The sequence below is a fragment of the Aptenodytes forsteri genome, unplaced genomic scaffold, assembly GCF_000699145.1.
Source record: "Aptenodytes forsteri isolate BGI_AS27 unplaced genomic scaffold, ASM69914v1 Scaffold309, whole genome shotgun sequence".
In the NCBI taxonomy this organism is placed as follows: Eukaryota; Metazoa; Chordata; class Aves; order Sphenisciformes; family Spheniscidae; genus Aptenodytes; species Aptenodytes forsteri.
Genome location: NW_008795857.1, coordinates 3687191 through 3702032, shown reverse-complemented (window position 1 = coordinate 3702032; position 14842 = coordinate 3687191). Strand labels below are relative to the sequence as shown.

Sequence of the window (14842 nt, the reverse complement as noted above, 5' to 3'; positions counted from 1 at the left end):
GACTCCCCCCCCCCCCCCCCCGTGCCTATAAAAGACGGCTGGGGGGGGTGTAGCTCTTTCGCCGGTCCCTGACGCCAGACACGGTAAGGAACGTGCGCCGGGCCGGGCCGGGTGCCCCCACTTGCCCCCTGGTGCTATCGGCTTGCGGTTGCCTTGCAGATGCCTGAGGAAGTGCAGCACGGGGAGGAGGATGCGGAGACCTTCGCCTTCCAGGCGGAGATCGCCCAGCTCATGTCGCTCATCATCAACACTTTCTATTCCAACAAGGAGATCTTTCTGCGGGAGCTCATCTCCAACGCCTCCGATGTGAGTCCGGGCCCTGCTCGCCCCTGCGGGGGCGGCCTTCTTTCTCTGCTCGGGGGAGGCTGATGTCCCTCTGGGGGTGCCCAGGGAGAGGCTGGTGCCTGGGCGGCCCGCGAAGCTTTTGCTGGGGGAGGGAGGCGGCTGTTGAGTAGGGAGGCTGTGGCGAGCATCATCTTCTCCCCTAGGCTCTGGATAAGATCCGTTATGAGAGCTTGACAGATCCCTCCAAGCTAGACAGCGGTAAGGACCTCAAGATCGACATAGTCCCCAACCCCCGGGACCGCACGCTCACCCTGGTGGACACTGGTATTGGGATGACAAAAGCGGACCTCATCAATAACCTGGGCACTATTGCCAAATCTGGTACCAAAGCCTTTATGGAAGCCCTGCAGGTGGGTTGCCTTTGGCTGCATGGGTTCCCTAGGGCCTGGGCCATAGGCTTTCGCTGGGGTATAACCCTAGCCTTGCTGCCTTTTTTGCTGTGGGAGCTACTGGCCTACCCGAGTGTGCTTCCTCACCTCTCCGGCAGCAGGGAGGAGCTGAGGGTAGGGCTGGCTGCCTGTTGGTGCTTGTCCCTTTTTCTCTGTATGCTGACCCAGTTCTTTGCTGCTGTGAATCAGTTGCAGACATCTCTTCTCTCGTCACTGGTCCGTTAGGCTTTCTCTGCTTTCACAGGCTGGCGCAGACATCTCCATGATCGGGCAGTTTGGCGTGGGTTTCTATTCTGCCTATCTAGTGGCTGAGAAGGTTGTTGTCATTACCAAGCACAATGATGACGAGCAGTATGCTTGGGAGTCGTCAGCTGGGGGCTCCTTCACTGTCCGGACTGACCATGGTACGTGTTGTACAAAATCAAGCGTATTTCTCTGCTAGAAGCATCCCTTTTCTTGGTGTTCCCTAGAGCTGGGCTGCTTTGTCAGTCACGCTTGTTAATGTGAGGTGTCAAGTAACAGTTAGGCTCGAGGAGCTGGTCCTACTTGCTCTCTGCCCTTTAACACTATGCCTTGAAATGCTAATGTTTCTCTCCCTGCACTGTAGGTGAGCCCATTGGACGGGGCACCAAAGTGGTCCTGTATTTGAAGGAGGACCAGACAGAGTACTTGGAGGAGCGGCGTGTCAAAGAGGTGGTGAAGAAGCACTCCCAGTTCATTGGTTACCCCATCACACTCTATGTATGTAAGGGAAGGACTGGGGGGACCTACTGGAAAGCTGGAGGCAGGGGTGGGTGGTGTTGGTAGCAAGAGCCCTGAAAAGGGCAGACTACGGTCTCGTGTTCCCTTCCATAGCTCCTGGCTGCTGCGTATTGAGCAGTGGTGCTTCCAGCTTCTGTGGCCAGAGGTGATTTGAGGCTGGGGGCTTATTGGAGGTGGGGGGTATCCAGCCATGCTTTTGGCCTTTGATCTGTGCAGCTGGAGGTCACAGCTAAACCAGCCATGGAGGGAGGAGGGTTTCCTGCCCCTTGTCTCATCTTCTCAGACGCAGCTTTTGGTGGCATGAGCTGTAGAGGGACTCTGAGGGCTGGTTTCAGGGGAAGCCCTAGTTCTAGGTGTTGCATTTGTTGAGCCTTGTGTTACATCAGGAGGATACCCGTTTCTTTCATCTGAAGCAAAAGGATTCCTGGTAACGGCTGCTTCGGACTAAACCTGAGCTCATGGCCCTGACTCTTCCTTGTCCCTTTCTCCACAGCTGGAGAAGGAACGTGAGAAAGAGATCAGTGATGATGAGGCAGAGGAGGAGAAAGACGAGAAGGAAGAGGAAGAGCCAGTGTCCAAAGATGAGGAGAAACCCAAGATTGAGGATGTGGGTTCTGATGAGGAGGAGGAGGAGGGAGACAAAGGCAAGAAGAAAAAAACCAAGAAAATAAAGGAGAAATATATTGACCAGGAGGAGCTGAACAAGACCAAACCTATTTGGACCCGCAACCCTGATGACATCACCCAGGAGGAGTATGGCGAGTTCTACAAAAGCCTCACCAATGACTGGGAGGACCACCTGGCTGTCAAGGTGGGTGCTGGGCCACCCTGGGAGAGACAGAGGGCCCCTTTCTAGCCCCATACCCAGAGCCACAACGTGGTTGTGCCTCAGTTACAGGACTGAGGGCTCCCAGGCCACCTGCTGGTGCCTCAGCCTGCACTGCAACTCCTGTGCAGGTGGTGGGGTTGGCAGTGCCAGCCTAGAAGCAGGATAGGAGGGTGTTGGGCCTCAGGGAAGCATGACTCCTCTGTCCAGGCCTGCTGGATGCCAGAGAGCCCTGGCACATAGGGGGCAGTGGGATAGAGGAGGTGGAAATGCAGGCTGCTTGGATGCTAGAGACCCTGCTGTGCCCTCCTGCCAGCCCCAGTGATGAGGAATGGCAGTTCAGGCTGCCCACAGCGGGTCTTGGGGGAAAGGGTAGCACCACGGCAGCTGTTTTTTCTTCCTGGCTCCGCAGCACTTTTCCGTGGAAGGGCAGCTGGAATTCAGAGCCCTGCTCTTCATCCCACGCCGTGCCCCTTTTGACCTCTTTGAGAACAAGAAGAAGAAGAATAACATTAAGCTGTACGTGAGGCGTGTCTTCATCATGGACAGCTGTGATGAGCTCATCCCTGAGTACCTAAGTAAGAGCCCCTTGCCTCAGCCTCCCAGTGTGGAGCTGGGACCCCTGTGATACCGCTCCCCGTACAAAGCGGTTGGCTGGGGCACTAGCTGGTGTTGGGCGTACAGCAATCAGTGTGTCTTAGCACTTCTCCTCCTCTGATGAAGCTCAGAGCTCCTAACCTGACTCCTGTTTTCATTTCCCCTACTCAGACTTCATCCGGGGTGTTGTGGACTCGGAGGACCTGCCTCTGAACATCTCTCGCGAGATGCTCCAGCAGAGCAAGATCCTCAAGGTGATCCGCAAAAACATTGTGAAGAAATGCTTGGAGCTCTTCTCTGAGCTGGCAGAGGACAAAGAGAACTACAAGAAATTTTATGAGGCCTTTTCCAAGAATCTGAAGGTGAGCTGGGCACCCTGCATCTGGAGGAGGGAGGGGCCCCTCAGGGTCCTCTGCCTGAGGAGCAGGCTTGTCTCTGTGCCATGTCTTCTCTGTGTGGGTGTTAGGGTAGAGGGAGTCTCGCAAGTGCCCCAGAGAGCCTTTGTGAGCAGCTGGCCCCTCTGGTTGCGCTAGGCCCAGGGCTCAAATGGTTAGGGGGTGGGCAGAGATGACTGTGCCTCGGGGGTGGCCAAGTGCATGCAAGTCCCATCCCGGAGACTTCATGCATCTCTTCTGTCTCCAGCTGGGTATCCATGAGGACTCAACCAACCGAAAGCGCCTTTCGGAACTGCTGCGTTACCACACATCCCAGTCGGGTGATGAGGTGACTTCACTTTCAGAGTACGTGTCCCGTATGAAGGAGACCCAGAAGAGTATCTACTACATCACAGGTGAGCCAGAGCTCCTCTGTGCCCTAGTGAAGTGGAGGCAGGCTACCTGCCTGCCAGCCCTAACTTAAAGCAAATTTTTCCGGGTAGGTCCTGCTGCCTTCAGCAGGCCCTCCCTGCTGAATCACAGCCCATCCCTGGGGGCTGGGGAAAGATCACCAGGCTTAGAGCTCCGGCTGCAGTCCGTTTTATGCTAGGGGTTCTGAGTGACTGGTGCTGTTTGTCCTGTTGTAACCAGCTCTTGCACCTTGGTGACATCTCATTTCTACACCCAGGAGAGAGTAAGGAGCAGGTTGCCAACTCAGCCTTTGTGGAGCGTGTGCGGAAGCGTGGCTTTGAGGTGGTGTACATGACGGAGCCCATTGACGAGTACTGCGTGCAGCAGCTCAAGGAGTTTGATAGCAAGACCCTGGTATCAGTCACCAAGGAGGGGCTGGAGCTGCCTGAGGATGAGGAGGAGAAAAAGAAGATGGAGGAGAGCAAGGCCAAGTTTGAGACCCTCTGCAAACTCATGAAGGAGATACTGGACAAGAAGGTGGAAAAGGTGAGATGGGTGGGGAGCTCAGCCCAAGGCTGTGTCCTGGGCTGGAGGGGGAGGAGGGCTGGGCCCTCCGTGATGCAGGCAAGGGCCCCAGCTCAATGCATGCCTCTCATCTCCCTCATCTCCTGCAGAGGAGCCGCTAAAGGAGACTGGAGGTCCCAGCATGCACTGCACCATCTTGCTCTAAGCAGCCAGGCTGCAGGTGAGGGGCACTGACCCAAATACGTGCATTGATGGGAGAGGGTAAGTGCGGGAAACATGCAGTGGGTGCTGAAGGTGCTGGCTGAGCTGTCCAAACTGGTCTATGCAGCAGTCCTGGAGCTGCTTGGAGGATCTCTGCTTGCTTTGGGCTGTCCCCAGGTGAACCTGGGGCAAAGACCTGGGGTATCATGTGTGCTGTGGCTGGGCCCAGTCCAGGGCGTTATGGGGACCTTGCTCAGCTAACCCTTGGCTACATTGGCAGGTAACTATCTCAAACCGGTTGGTCTCATCTCCCTGCTGCATCGTCACCAGCACCTACGGTTGGACAGCCAACATGGAGCGCATCATGAAGGCTCAGGCACTGCGGGACAACTCTACCATGGGCTATATGATGGCCAAGAAGCACCTGGAGATCAACCCTGACCACCCAATTGTAGAAACCCTCCGCCAGAAGGCTGATGCTGACAAGAATGACAAAGCTGTCAAAGACCTGGTGGTGCTACTCTTTGAAACTGCTCTGCTGTCCTCTGGTTTCTCCCTGGAAGATCCCCAGACGCACTCCAACCGCATCTACAGGATGATCAAACTGGGGCTTGGTAGGTGTCCATGCAGCTTCTCGGGCCTGGAGCAAGTCCTGAAGCAGGTTAGCTGGGCAGGCTAGCATGTAACTGTCTTGGGGCAGGGAGGAGGCCGGTAAGGGAGCCATGCTGGTGTGGTGTGCAGAACTGGCTGTGTAAGGTGGCTAGAGGCAAGTGGAAACGTGGAACAAGGTACTTCAGGAGGGCTCAGGGCTCTGAGTGGACTGTCCTGTCTTCCATGAGGCCAGGAGCCACCACCAGGCTGCTCAGATGAAAAGCTGAGGCTTCTCAATTCTTCACAGTGAATGCCAAAAGTCTGCCACGGGAGATGTGACCTATCTGGTAAAACAGCTTGTGCTTGCACCCAACTTATTTCTCCAAACTGGCTTTTTTAGGCAGAAATGTAAATGAAGAGGTGCTGTGGCTTGGCATAACTACTGGATGCTAATAGGCCTGTCCCTCGGGCTGTGGGCAGGAGTCACCCTTTGCTCTGGGAGAGGCCCTTCCTCTGGGATCACTTGGTGTCACTTGGAGGCCTCACCTATTCCTTTCCTCCCCTCTCCCAGGCATTGATGAAGACGAGGTGACTGCAGAGGAGCCCAGTGCAGCTCTCCCTGATGAAATCCGCCCTCTGGAGGGAGATGAAGATGCATCCCACATGGAAGAGGTAGACTAAAGTAGGAGGAAGCCTCTTCCCTCACCTGCCAGGCCTCTGCCCCATCTTATGTCTGCTTAGGAGGGGGTCTGCTCCCACCAGCTGCTACTGACTCCTTGGTGGTGTCTCTTTTTTGGATTTGTTTGTTTGGTTGTTTTATTGGCGGGGGGCAGGATCCTGGGCATGATTCCGTTTGTCAGTAGTGAGTGATTCAGGCAGCCTGAGGCCTGTCTGTTCTGTGTCTTTCTGCTTGTGTAGGAACAGCTGATGGGGAGTGGAGGTGAGGAGGCATCAGGCTTCCCCTCTCTCCCCTGCTATGGGGGGGTCTCCCATGTTCCCAGTAGGCATCAAACACTGCCCTTGTTCCATCAGGATGGGAGAGCCCTTCCTCTGAGCTGCTGCCCCTCCGAACCCACAGGGTAGGATATTGTATTTCGGTTGGCTTGGTTATTTTTTGTTTATTTTTCTGTTGTTTTGTTCTACTGGAATTAAAGTATCAAAGAATGTGGTTTACATGGCGGGGTCCCTTGTGTTTCGTGTCTACCATACGGAGGAAAGGATCTTGGCCCCTGTGCCTGAGGGTATCGGGCTCTCCTCTGCCCTGACTGGTTTTCAGAGCCCTGCTTCAGCTGATCTCTACCCCTTCCCTGCCTGGCCACCATGAAGTGGGTCGGAGAAACACATGACCTGCTGTGCCGGTGGGGTCGTCTCCAGCAGGCAGTAGTTGTCCACCCAGAGCACTGCATGCCCCGCAGCCTGGGAAGAAACCTTTCCAATCTGCACGTATCAGCTGGGCAAGCTGTGCCAGGACCTGAGCCTACACTGCTGCTGGCTGGTCTGATCTGATCTGAGCGTCCCTGGGGGTGGGAGCTGTGGCAGGAGCCATCTGCCTGTTCCCTTGCAGTGCAGAGCGGGGGGTGGAGTGACAGGTCAGGACCGTACTTGAGCTGCCTCTCTTCAGCTCTTAGGCCAAACTGCCTTGCTCTGTGCTCTAGACTCCACCTTTCCCTCTACCTCCAGCCTGTCCTTTCTGGGCTTCTGCAGCCCTGGGGGGTTTGGCAGTATCTGGCCACCCCCTGGCTTTTGCCTGTGTCCCAGATGACAGCATCACCTCTGATTCATCTGCCCCTTGCACTGAGCTTGCATCCCATGAGTGGGGTTTGTCACCCTCAACCACAGTGGCCCCTGGGGTTTGGCAGGGGAAAGTGACACCAACATCATGGTCTCTTGCTGGCTGCTTGCCAGCAACCACAGGCACAAAATGGAGTGGGCTTTAGCCAGTATCCATCCTCAACAGGGAGAGAGGAGGCAGAGCCTGCTGGAGGAGTCCCTTGTTGCACACCAGGGCACTGTGGGGCACTATGCTGCAAGTGTGCAGCTGTTTGGGTGCAGGCTGCTAGGGCAGTGCTGGAGCTGAGCTAGCAAATGCCTTCAGGGTGGTTTTCTTTCCCCAAGACGAGAGGAAAAAAAAAGTTTAAAAGTAAGATTTCTCTCTGGATAGGAAGGTTTTGCCAAAGAACAAATCAGTAAAGTCAATTCTTATTTTTAACTTAGAATGTTTTGGGGTTTTTTTTTCACTAATTTTTTCTTTTAAATGTAGATTTAATTAGAAAAGGGATCCCATTCCCAACCTGGCAGACCACCTATTTTTTTTTTGACCAAAGAAAAAAAAATCCATTTTCAGTCTGTCAGCAGATGGTGGGGGCAGACACTTGGGGGAATTTGTAGGGGAAAGATGAAGGGCTGTGAGGCTGCACAGGCACTTTCACGAGCTCAGAGCTAGGAAAGCAGCACAGTTAAAACTCTGCTGGAGAGCCAAGTGCTCCGAAGCCTGGGCTGTGTTCGGCACTGTGAAAAGCAGCTTCTGTCCCTCGTCCCCTCCTTTGTCTCTCCTGTAGCCTTTCTTGAGTCTCCCCTTTCTCTAGCTCTGTTAGTCCAAGGTCCTGCTCCTGACCCCAGACCTTGCCATGACCAGATCGCCTAGGCCTACAGACAAGGTTTTTCACCAGGCCTCCCATATGTGCTAGTGGGATGTACCACCCACACCCCAAGCCTCCCCTGGCTCTGGTGTGGGGTCCATGGAGCTGGTGTTGGTGCAGACTCACCCCATAAAGGATGGGCTCCTCCAGGGCCTTGCTATAGCACTGGTGGCCCTGTCTGGCAGGTGCTTAGCAGGTCTCTGCACCATCTCCATCTAGCTATGCAGGCTGCAGCTGCACCCGCTGGGGCTGCCCAAGCTGCACCATGCAGGGAACCCAGGAGCCAAACCAGAATCAGGCCAACAGCTCCTCCACTTGCCCACCAGCATAAGCAGAGGTCCAAACCTGGCTATGCTCCCCAGTCATATGTGTAAGGATCTTGTTCTCAGCTGCTGTCAGGGTCCAACCCTGGCTGATACCTGCCTGGGTGAAGGCAGAGGCATCTGTGTTTGGAAAGGAAAGACAGACAGCTTTGCTGTCCCACAGAGACTAGGGACACAGGAAGGGTTGGGAACTCTCTCCCCTCCTTTCAGGTACATGGGAAAAAAAACCCAATAAAAATGAACATTTACCCCCAGGGCACTATATGCAGCATATTTTAATTTAATAAAATAAAAAGAAAAAAAAATTGCCTTTCAAAAGTACCAAAACCTGCTGGCTTGACAGTCAGGTTGTATTGAGGAGAAGAGGGTTAACCAGTAAAACCCAGGCTCCTGGGGAAGAGCAGCTTCCACTGCTCCATCCCCTGCTGCCTGGGGAGCAGGTGCCCACTTGCTCCATCCCCTGCTGCCTGGGGAGCAGGAACAAGGCACCGCAAGCGGGCTCTGCCCCATCTCTCAGCCCTCCAGGCGCAGTGGGGCTCTGGCCAGGCCCGAGGAAAGCCAGGGCCAATGCCTCCAGTTGGCAGGAAGAAGAGGGGCTATTTGTGCTTCTCTGAATGGCAACCTCAAAGCCCAGAAACCGTGGCACTGAGACACCCCGAGGCGACGCTGGGGCTTCTGGGCAGTGCAGCCTTTGACCTGTGACAGCAGCGGATGTAACCAAAAAGCAACCTAGAACAACGCAGCGAGCCTTGGGAACCGTACCGGCCAGCCTCAGTCTCTGCATAAAAATCAGCCTGGGCTGAAGGGAGTGAAGAAGTGTGTCTTGAAGCAGGGGCAAGGAACTGATAAAACCAAACTGGGAGGTACTGGCTTTCACTGCAGAGCACCCTCCCAGAGCAGATTCCAGGCCTGGGGTAGGACAGGCTGGGAGTCCTTCCTTTAGCTGTGCCTGTCCTACCTGGAGCACCTCCTGGGAGGGGGGCTGAGAGCTCCCCCGCCTTACGACAGGCTCAGCCTGGGACGTGCCTCACATGGAGGTGTTTCAAAAAGAGCTAGTGTTTTGCTTGCCCTTTCCTCCTGCTGACCTCTGTAGTAGCGACAGACATGGAGGAGCATTAGCCAGAGGCAAGAAGGTGCCAGGGAAGAGCTCCCTTGCTCATCAGTGACTTTGGAGAGAAGCCACAAGACAGAGGTGGCGCAGGAGCACCAGCAGCCCCACGCTGGTTTTCCCCCAGGATGTAAGCCCCCAGGCCTGTGCCTTGGCTAGAAGTCTTTGACCTATTAAGGCAAACGGAAAAGTTTGGAGCTGTGGCAGCCCAGAGCATTCCCTAGAGCTGTGGCAGCCCAGAGCATTCCCTGGGCTTGTTCCAGCCCCTTCCCCAGGAAAAGCAGGTGGAGAAGCGAGTCACTGTCCAGCCTATCCGTACCCCACCCTGCTCCTCAGCGGGTTCTGAGAAATCAAGCAAGTGCCCCCGAGCGGAGACAGGACAGCAGGCATGGCTTAAATGCCATGGCCCCACCTCCTTAGACCTTTTGTACAGGGGTCTCGCCTGGCGGGAGCTTCTTGCTGCGCTTCTTCATGCGGCTGCGGGCGTAGACACGGAGGAAGAGGGCCATGAAGACAACGGCTACGCCCAGCCCGCCCACAACAGTGACAGTGTGCCCATAGATGAGGCAGGAGAGGAGGATGGCAAAGGCCTGGCGGAGTGTCATGATGATGGTGAAGACAGCTGCCCCGAACTGGTTGATGGTGTAGAAGATGAAGAGCTGGCCGCAGGCGGAGCACACCGAGAGCAGCACGGCGTGGGCCGTGAACTCCGAGTGGCGGGCCATGAAGCGTAATGACTCCAGCAAGGCACCCTGCTCCAAGAGCGAGCCTACCGTGAAAAGGCAGGAGAAGACATTGACACCAAACATCATCTGCACAGGAGACATCTTGTAGGTGAAGAGGGCGTCCTGCCAGTTGGAGGTGAAGCTGTCGAAGATTATGTAGCCGGCCAGGAGGACTATGCCTGAGAAAGTGGTGACAGTGGACACGTGCCTGTTGGGAGCACTGGAGAGCAGGAACATGCTGACCCCCACGGAGATGAGGGCAGCAGTCAGGTACTCCCAGTACTCATAACTCTTGCGTGACACCAGTTTGCCCATCATCATCACTGGGATCACTTTGGAGGCCTTGGCCAGCACTTGGGTGGGGAAGCTGATGTATTTGAGTGCCTCATACTGGCACCAGCTGCTGAGGATGTTGGAGAGGGAGGCAAAGGAGTATTTGTACATAGGAGCCCCATGGCGTGGCTGCTTGGTCAGGGCGCAGTACAGACCAGCCACTGTGAAGGCCAGGATGCGGTTCATGAACACTAGGAACTGAGAGTCCTTGAACTTCTCACCAGGGTCCGTTTCGGTGGCACCGTACGTTCTCGTCATCACACGCTCCTGGAGGACGCCCCACGTGAGGTAGGAGATCTGCGAAGCAGGAGGAGCACAGGGAGAGTCAGGACCCGCAACGGCAGCTGCAAGCAGCCACGGGAAGAACAGACCCCAGGAGATCCTTGCTTGCCCCAGCGTTGCCTCATCCTCTGCATGGCAGTGCTTCCCTGAGGCACTGGGAGATGGGGCCACCCCCGACTCCACCCGTCTGAGGGAACCCACTGTCCCCTGTGGTTACAACCAGGAACATCCTGTCCCCAACAAAACCTGCTCAATTTACAGCCTCTTCAAGGGGAGAGAAGCCCGCAAAGCAAACACCCTGGCGTACAGCAAGCGGTTCTGTTTTAAGCTGCCTGTTGAACCAGATGGACAGGATCAGGGAACGTTACCGATGCACAGCTGCGGTTTTGGTGCCAGCTCCCTGCGGCAGGTCCTGGCAGTTCTCCCAGTGGCCTCTGCATTGGTTTTCACTTCCAACTCCCTAGGCCCAGTTCTTCTAGCCAAATCAATTCTAGTTTCAAACCCAGCAGAAGAAATCGTCCTCCAGGGATGATGACTATTCTGGCTGTCACCTCCACTACTTCTGCAGTCCCGGTGCCACAGTACCAAGCCCCTCACAGAAGTAACACAGACTTCCTCTCACCACACATCCCCTCCCGAGAAACTGAGGCACAGAGAGATAGAAGGACTTGGTGGTGACCCGCAGCAAGTCTGAATGGGCTGGGATAACAGGCCAGAGAGTGGGTGTCTTCTGCTGGCTGTGGGATGCGTGGGGTTTTCTGTCACAATGCCCACATTTCTACTTTTAATCCTCATAGACCCAAAAAGCTGCCCTTCCTAATGACGCTCAGGCTGTAGCTCAGACTTAGGGAAACTAAGATTAAAAAATCCTCTTTATCTGTAGCTGAATTCAGTATTTCTCTCCAGTATTCAAATCCAATCCATCAAGGCAGGACGCATCAGCCCCAGAAGGTGACCCAGAGGAGAGCCTGGGAGATAAGAAGCCGCAAAACTATCTGCTGCTCTGACATGAGGGCCAGAACAAGAGCAGCCCTAACAATCTGCTGAATCACAGCATGGCTGCAGAGGACTGAGATTGGACAGACAAGAGGTCCCAACCCAGATGACACCAGCTAAATGGACCTCCGCAGCCCTTAGAAGTGACACAGCAGCCCTGGGGGACTATCCTGGTTGAGAGGCTGTGTCCCAGCCTCCAACCCTGCCCCGATCAAGGACAGCACTGCATCCTTGGTCTTCAAGGAACTGACGGCCACAAACCCACTGCCCACCTCCTGCTCCCGGAGTGGGATGGCCACACACACATGCACAGGGCCCCTACCTGTAGACCAGCAGCGCAGAAGAGCAGCTTGAAGACCTGTCGGGCTGTAGAGGACTCTGTGGGCTCCACTCGGGGTGGCAGGGAGCCATCCTCCTGGTGTACAGACTTCACCTCAGAGCCGAACACGCATGATTTGATGACAGGGAAGCAAATGCCTCGGCCTGAAGGGAGTAAGAGAACATAGAGACAGAATTAACTGCAGCCTGGACACCACAAGCCGCACCAGCTTGAGGTGAGGCCTCCCTCCTTATTAGCCTCTGCATCTGCATCTGAGGCGCAGGGGCCTCAGAGAAATTTGTTTCAGGGTAGCACCTAGACAGCTCTGGGATGCAGCTCTGCAAGCAGCTCGCTCCTGGTCTGACAAAGCAGGTCAGGGAAATGACCTGTCAGCGCTGAATGGGGTGCAGAGAGCTCACAGGGAGGCAGGATGTGGAAGGGAAGCTCCTGCCCTTACCTGTCTCCAGGTAATTCCTTCTCTTGAAGTACTGGATGAGAAGAAATCCCGGCACCACAATACTCGCGTAGCCAGCAGCATTAACAAAGAAACGGAAGAGCCAGAAGTCCCCCCACGAGTCCTGCAGGACAGGGGGGATCTCTTCACCAGTAGCCATGGTAGGGAAGGAAGCCAGCACAAGGGAAAGGCAAAATCTGTGGAGAGACAAAGGCAGGCAGTGGGCAGCCAGCACACGGCCAGCTCTGCTCCGCATGCCTGCGCCACCCAGCCTGCTCCCCACTGGCAGGCAGCACCCAGATCCCACGACAGCGATGATGGCAGCATGTGGAGTAGGAAAAGCCCTCTGGCACATGCCAGACATTTATGTTTGCTTCTGTTAAGGGTGTTTGCTCTAGCTTAGGAACACGTGGACTTAGAAACTTGGATTTCCAGGGTCAGAGAGAATGTTTGAACACTGTTGTAATCATCTGGTTTTCACAACGCCCTTACTCCAAATGCAAGGAGTACCTCGCACCTCCCCTTTTTAGTTAAACTTCAGCGCAGCTCCTGGGTGGAAAAAAAAAACAGGTCATTGAATGGAAAAAGCGACTGCTACCTAGCAGCTCATGTTTCAAGCCTGCGGCCAGAGCAGCCTTCCTCTGAGAGCAAACGGCTCAGAGCTTCCTCCTCTGGCAGCACCACCTGAGTGGAGGAGAGCTGGGGAAGGCTCAGGCTGCCAGCCTCCCCCACCTCCCCACGCAGCCCTGGAAGGGAGCATGCCAAGGCATTCCCCACAGCTCAGAGGAAATTACCAGGGCTCACCCGCTTGACAAGACACAGCCAGAGAGCAAGGCTGGGAAGGAACTCTCCTAGCAGCTGGCTGGTTGGGATTTTACCAGGACTATCCGATAAGGTATAGCTGATACTCTTCAGCTATAGCCCTAAGATGGTGACCTAGCCAGCTTTAAAACAGCTTTAATACTCCCTGAAGGAGTTCTTCCCTCCACTGTCCCCGCCCTCACAGAGGCAAACCTCTGATATTCAGGGGCCATGCAAAGAACAAGAGCACCAGGTACGCAACAGAATGAGCAAGCTGGTAAGGACTTCCTACACCCAAGGCCACCTGCATCCTCCCCTCGCACAGCAAGCTGTGGATGCCTGCATCGGGGTAGGAGGTTTCCTTGGTCCACGCTCCATCCCTGCCTCAGTCTCTCCAGTAGAAAAAGCCTCCTGACGGCCTTGGGGGCCAGGTGAGGGTGCTGCGGGGCTGGCTACATAAACATGCACCAGAAGCAGCTCTGGGCTCCTGTGATGGAAAGGGCCAGAGATGTCAATCCCCCCACCCCCAAAACCAACTGAGTCATAGGAATTTAGGCCCTCCGAGGTGTACCTGGCCCCAACATAATATAGCTGTGACCTCTAGTAGCCCTCACAATGAAACTCGGAGACTTACAAACTTAGAGCTTTAAAGGCAAGAAAGTCCCCTGCCATTTCATGAACAACAAGCCCTCCCCACCAGCCTCTTGTCCCCTTGGGAAAGGCCTCGGGGGCTTTTCTTATCCTCAGTTGCTGTGGCCAGGACCCTGGAGTCCAACAACCTGACCTAAGCCAAGGCTGTGTTTCACCCTGAAATCTCCCTTCTGTGACTTAAAGGACCCAGAAATTCCCAGCCCAGGGAGAAGTGCAAACAGCTGGGGGTGGGTTTCTGTGCATGCTTCCTATTCCCCCCCTGACTCTCCCCTGTATAAAAGGCAGTTTGACACCTCCACCCCTGTCCTCTCTCCTGCTGCAGGGGCCTCATTGCAGGCTGTAGGAGTGCTGCAGGATGCAAGAACAGGGCCCAGTGCAGGCACCTGGGGCTGAAGCTGCCCACACGCAGCCCGTATTAAGTAACCCTGGTTGATCGCAGCAGCCCTCTTGCCGGGGATAGGGTGCAGAAATGCCATTCGCTTTTGCAGAAGTGGGATATAAACAGCAGGGTCGGTTGCTACACTCATGGGCCACGTCTACCTTCAACTTGACAAGAGACCGAAAGCCAGCTGGCTCTGTTTAGTGCGACTGCGCCTGCTGTTACCCCCGCTGGCCCCCTCAGCGCCGCCACAGGAGGAGAACCAGCTCTGCTCTCCCACCGCGACCATGAAGAGGAGGCTATGGAGGGACAATGGCGCTCTCTATGCCTGCGCTAGCAATTCCCAGGCCCCGAGAGCTGACTCAGTGCAGCAGGCCCTGCCCTTCCCGCTGAGGCTTGGAAGGAACAGGGATGCCAGTGTTACAGGTAGAAAGGGGGGGGGCCACATAGGGCAAGCAGGTGGCACGCCAAGGCATGAAAGGAGCCTTAGTCTGGGGCCCGCAGAACAGCCAGGGAGCTGAGACGACAGACTCAGCTACTGTTCCCCTTGGCACAGGAGGGGCAGCTCTCAAATGCACCGCTCCAGAGCCGGGCTGGGCCACAGCCCTCTGCCTGTGATGCAAAATTTGGGTCCCGGGCCAGAGGTCTGAAAAAAAATTCCTGCCTGCAGCCCTGCTACTCTCGAGCGCATCGCTAGCACCTCGAAGGGCTGAGGTCAAATGCAAGCCTGGAGCTTGTAAGTCCACGGCCACCCACTAACGGCTCGGGATCTTATGTCTCCTCCCTGCCCCTGCCCCGCAGCCGGCTCAAA

At 55.5% G+C, this 14842-nt stretch overlaps 2 protein-coding genes across 3 annotated transcripts in view; one reads left to right on the top strand and one right to left on the bottom strand.

Annotated features, from left to right (window-relative positions):
• The first annotated feature begins 57 nt into the window (after nucleotides 1-57).
• On the top strand, nucleotides 58-6194 carry HSP90AB1 (heat shock protein 90 alpha family class B member 1). Of its 2 annotated transcripts, none has more exons than XR_657789.2 (12): nucleotides 58-83; nucleotides 160-306; nucleotides 489-695; nucleotides 979-1138; nucleotides 1342-1475; nucleotides 1990-2307; nucleotides 2735-2900; nucleotides 3091-3281; nucleotides 3562-3709; nucleotides 3982-4250; nucleotides 4379-4449; nucleotides 4711-4793. XR_657789.2 is itself a non-coding variant. In XM_009283754.2 (12 exons), the coding sequence occupies exons 2-12, from the start codon at nucleotides 160-162 to the stop codon at nucleotides 5700-5702; spliced, it is 2184 nt and encodes a 727-aa protein (XP_009282029.1). In that variant the 5' UTR covers nucleotides 58-83; the 3' UTR covers nucleotides 5703-6194. The 2 variants fall into 2 exon arrangements, 1 of the variants encoding a protein (XP_009282029.1); XM_009283754.2 differs by lacking the exon at nucleotides 4379-4449 and adding an exon at nucleotides 5593-6194 and having other exon boundaries at nucleotides 4711-5044.
• A 1857-nt stretch (nucleotides 6195-8051) lies between these two features.
• Nucleotides 8052-14842, bottom strand: part of SLC35B2 (solute carrier family 35 member B2) — a 9660-nt gene continuing 2869 nt past the window's right edge. Inside the window, 3 exon segments of the mRNA XM_009283812.2 lie at nucleotides 8052-10446; nucleotides 11750-11910; nucleotides 12204-12397. Of these exon segments, the coding sequence (XP_009282087.2) occupies nucleotides 9508-10446; nucleotides 11750-11910; nucleotides 12204-12397 (1294 nt within the window). The 3' untranslated portion in view covers nucleotides 8052-9507.

Excerpts from the sequence above, each read along its gene's own strand:
- HSP90AB1 (XM_009283754.2), top strand. The coding sequence starts at position 160 with ATGCCTGAGGAAGTGCAGCACGGGGAGGAGGATGCGGAGACCTTCGCC. Across the intron at positions 1,476-1,989 it reads GTTACCCCATCACACTCTAT|CTGGAGAAGGAACGTGAGAA; the intron begins GTATGTAAGGGA and ends CTTTCTCCACAG. Across the intron at positions 3,282-3,561 it reads CCTTTTCCAAGAATCTGAAG|CTGGGTATCCATGAGGACTC; the intron begins GTGAGCTGGGCA and ends TTCTGTCTCCAG.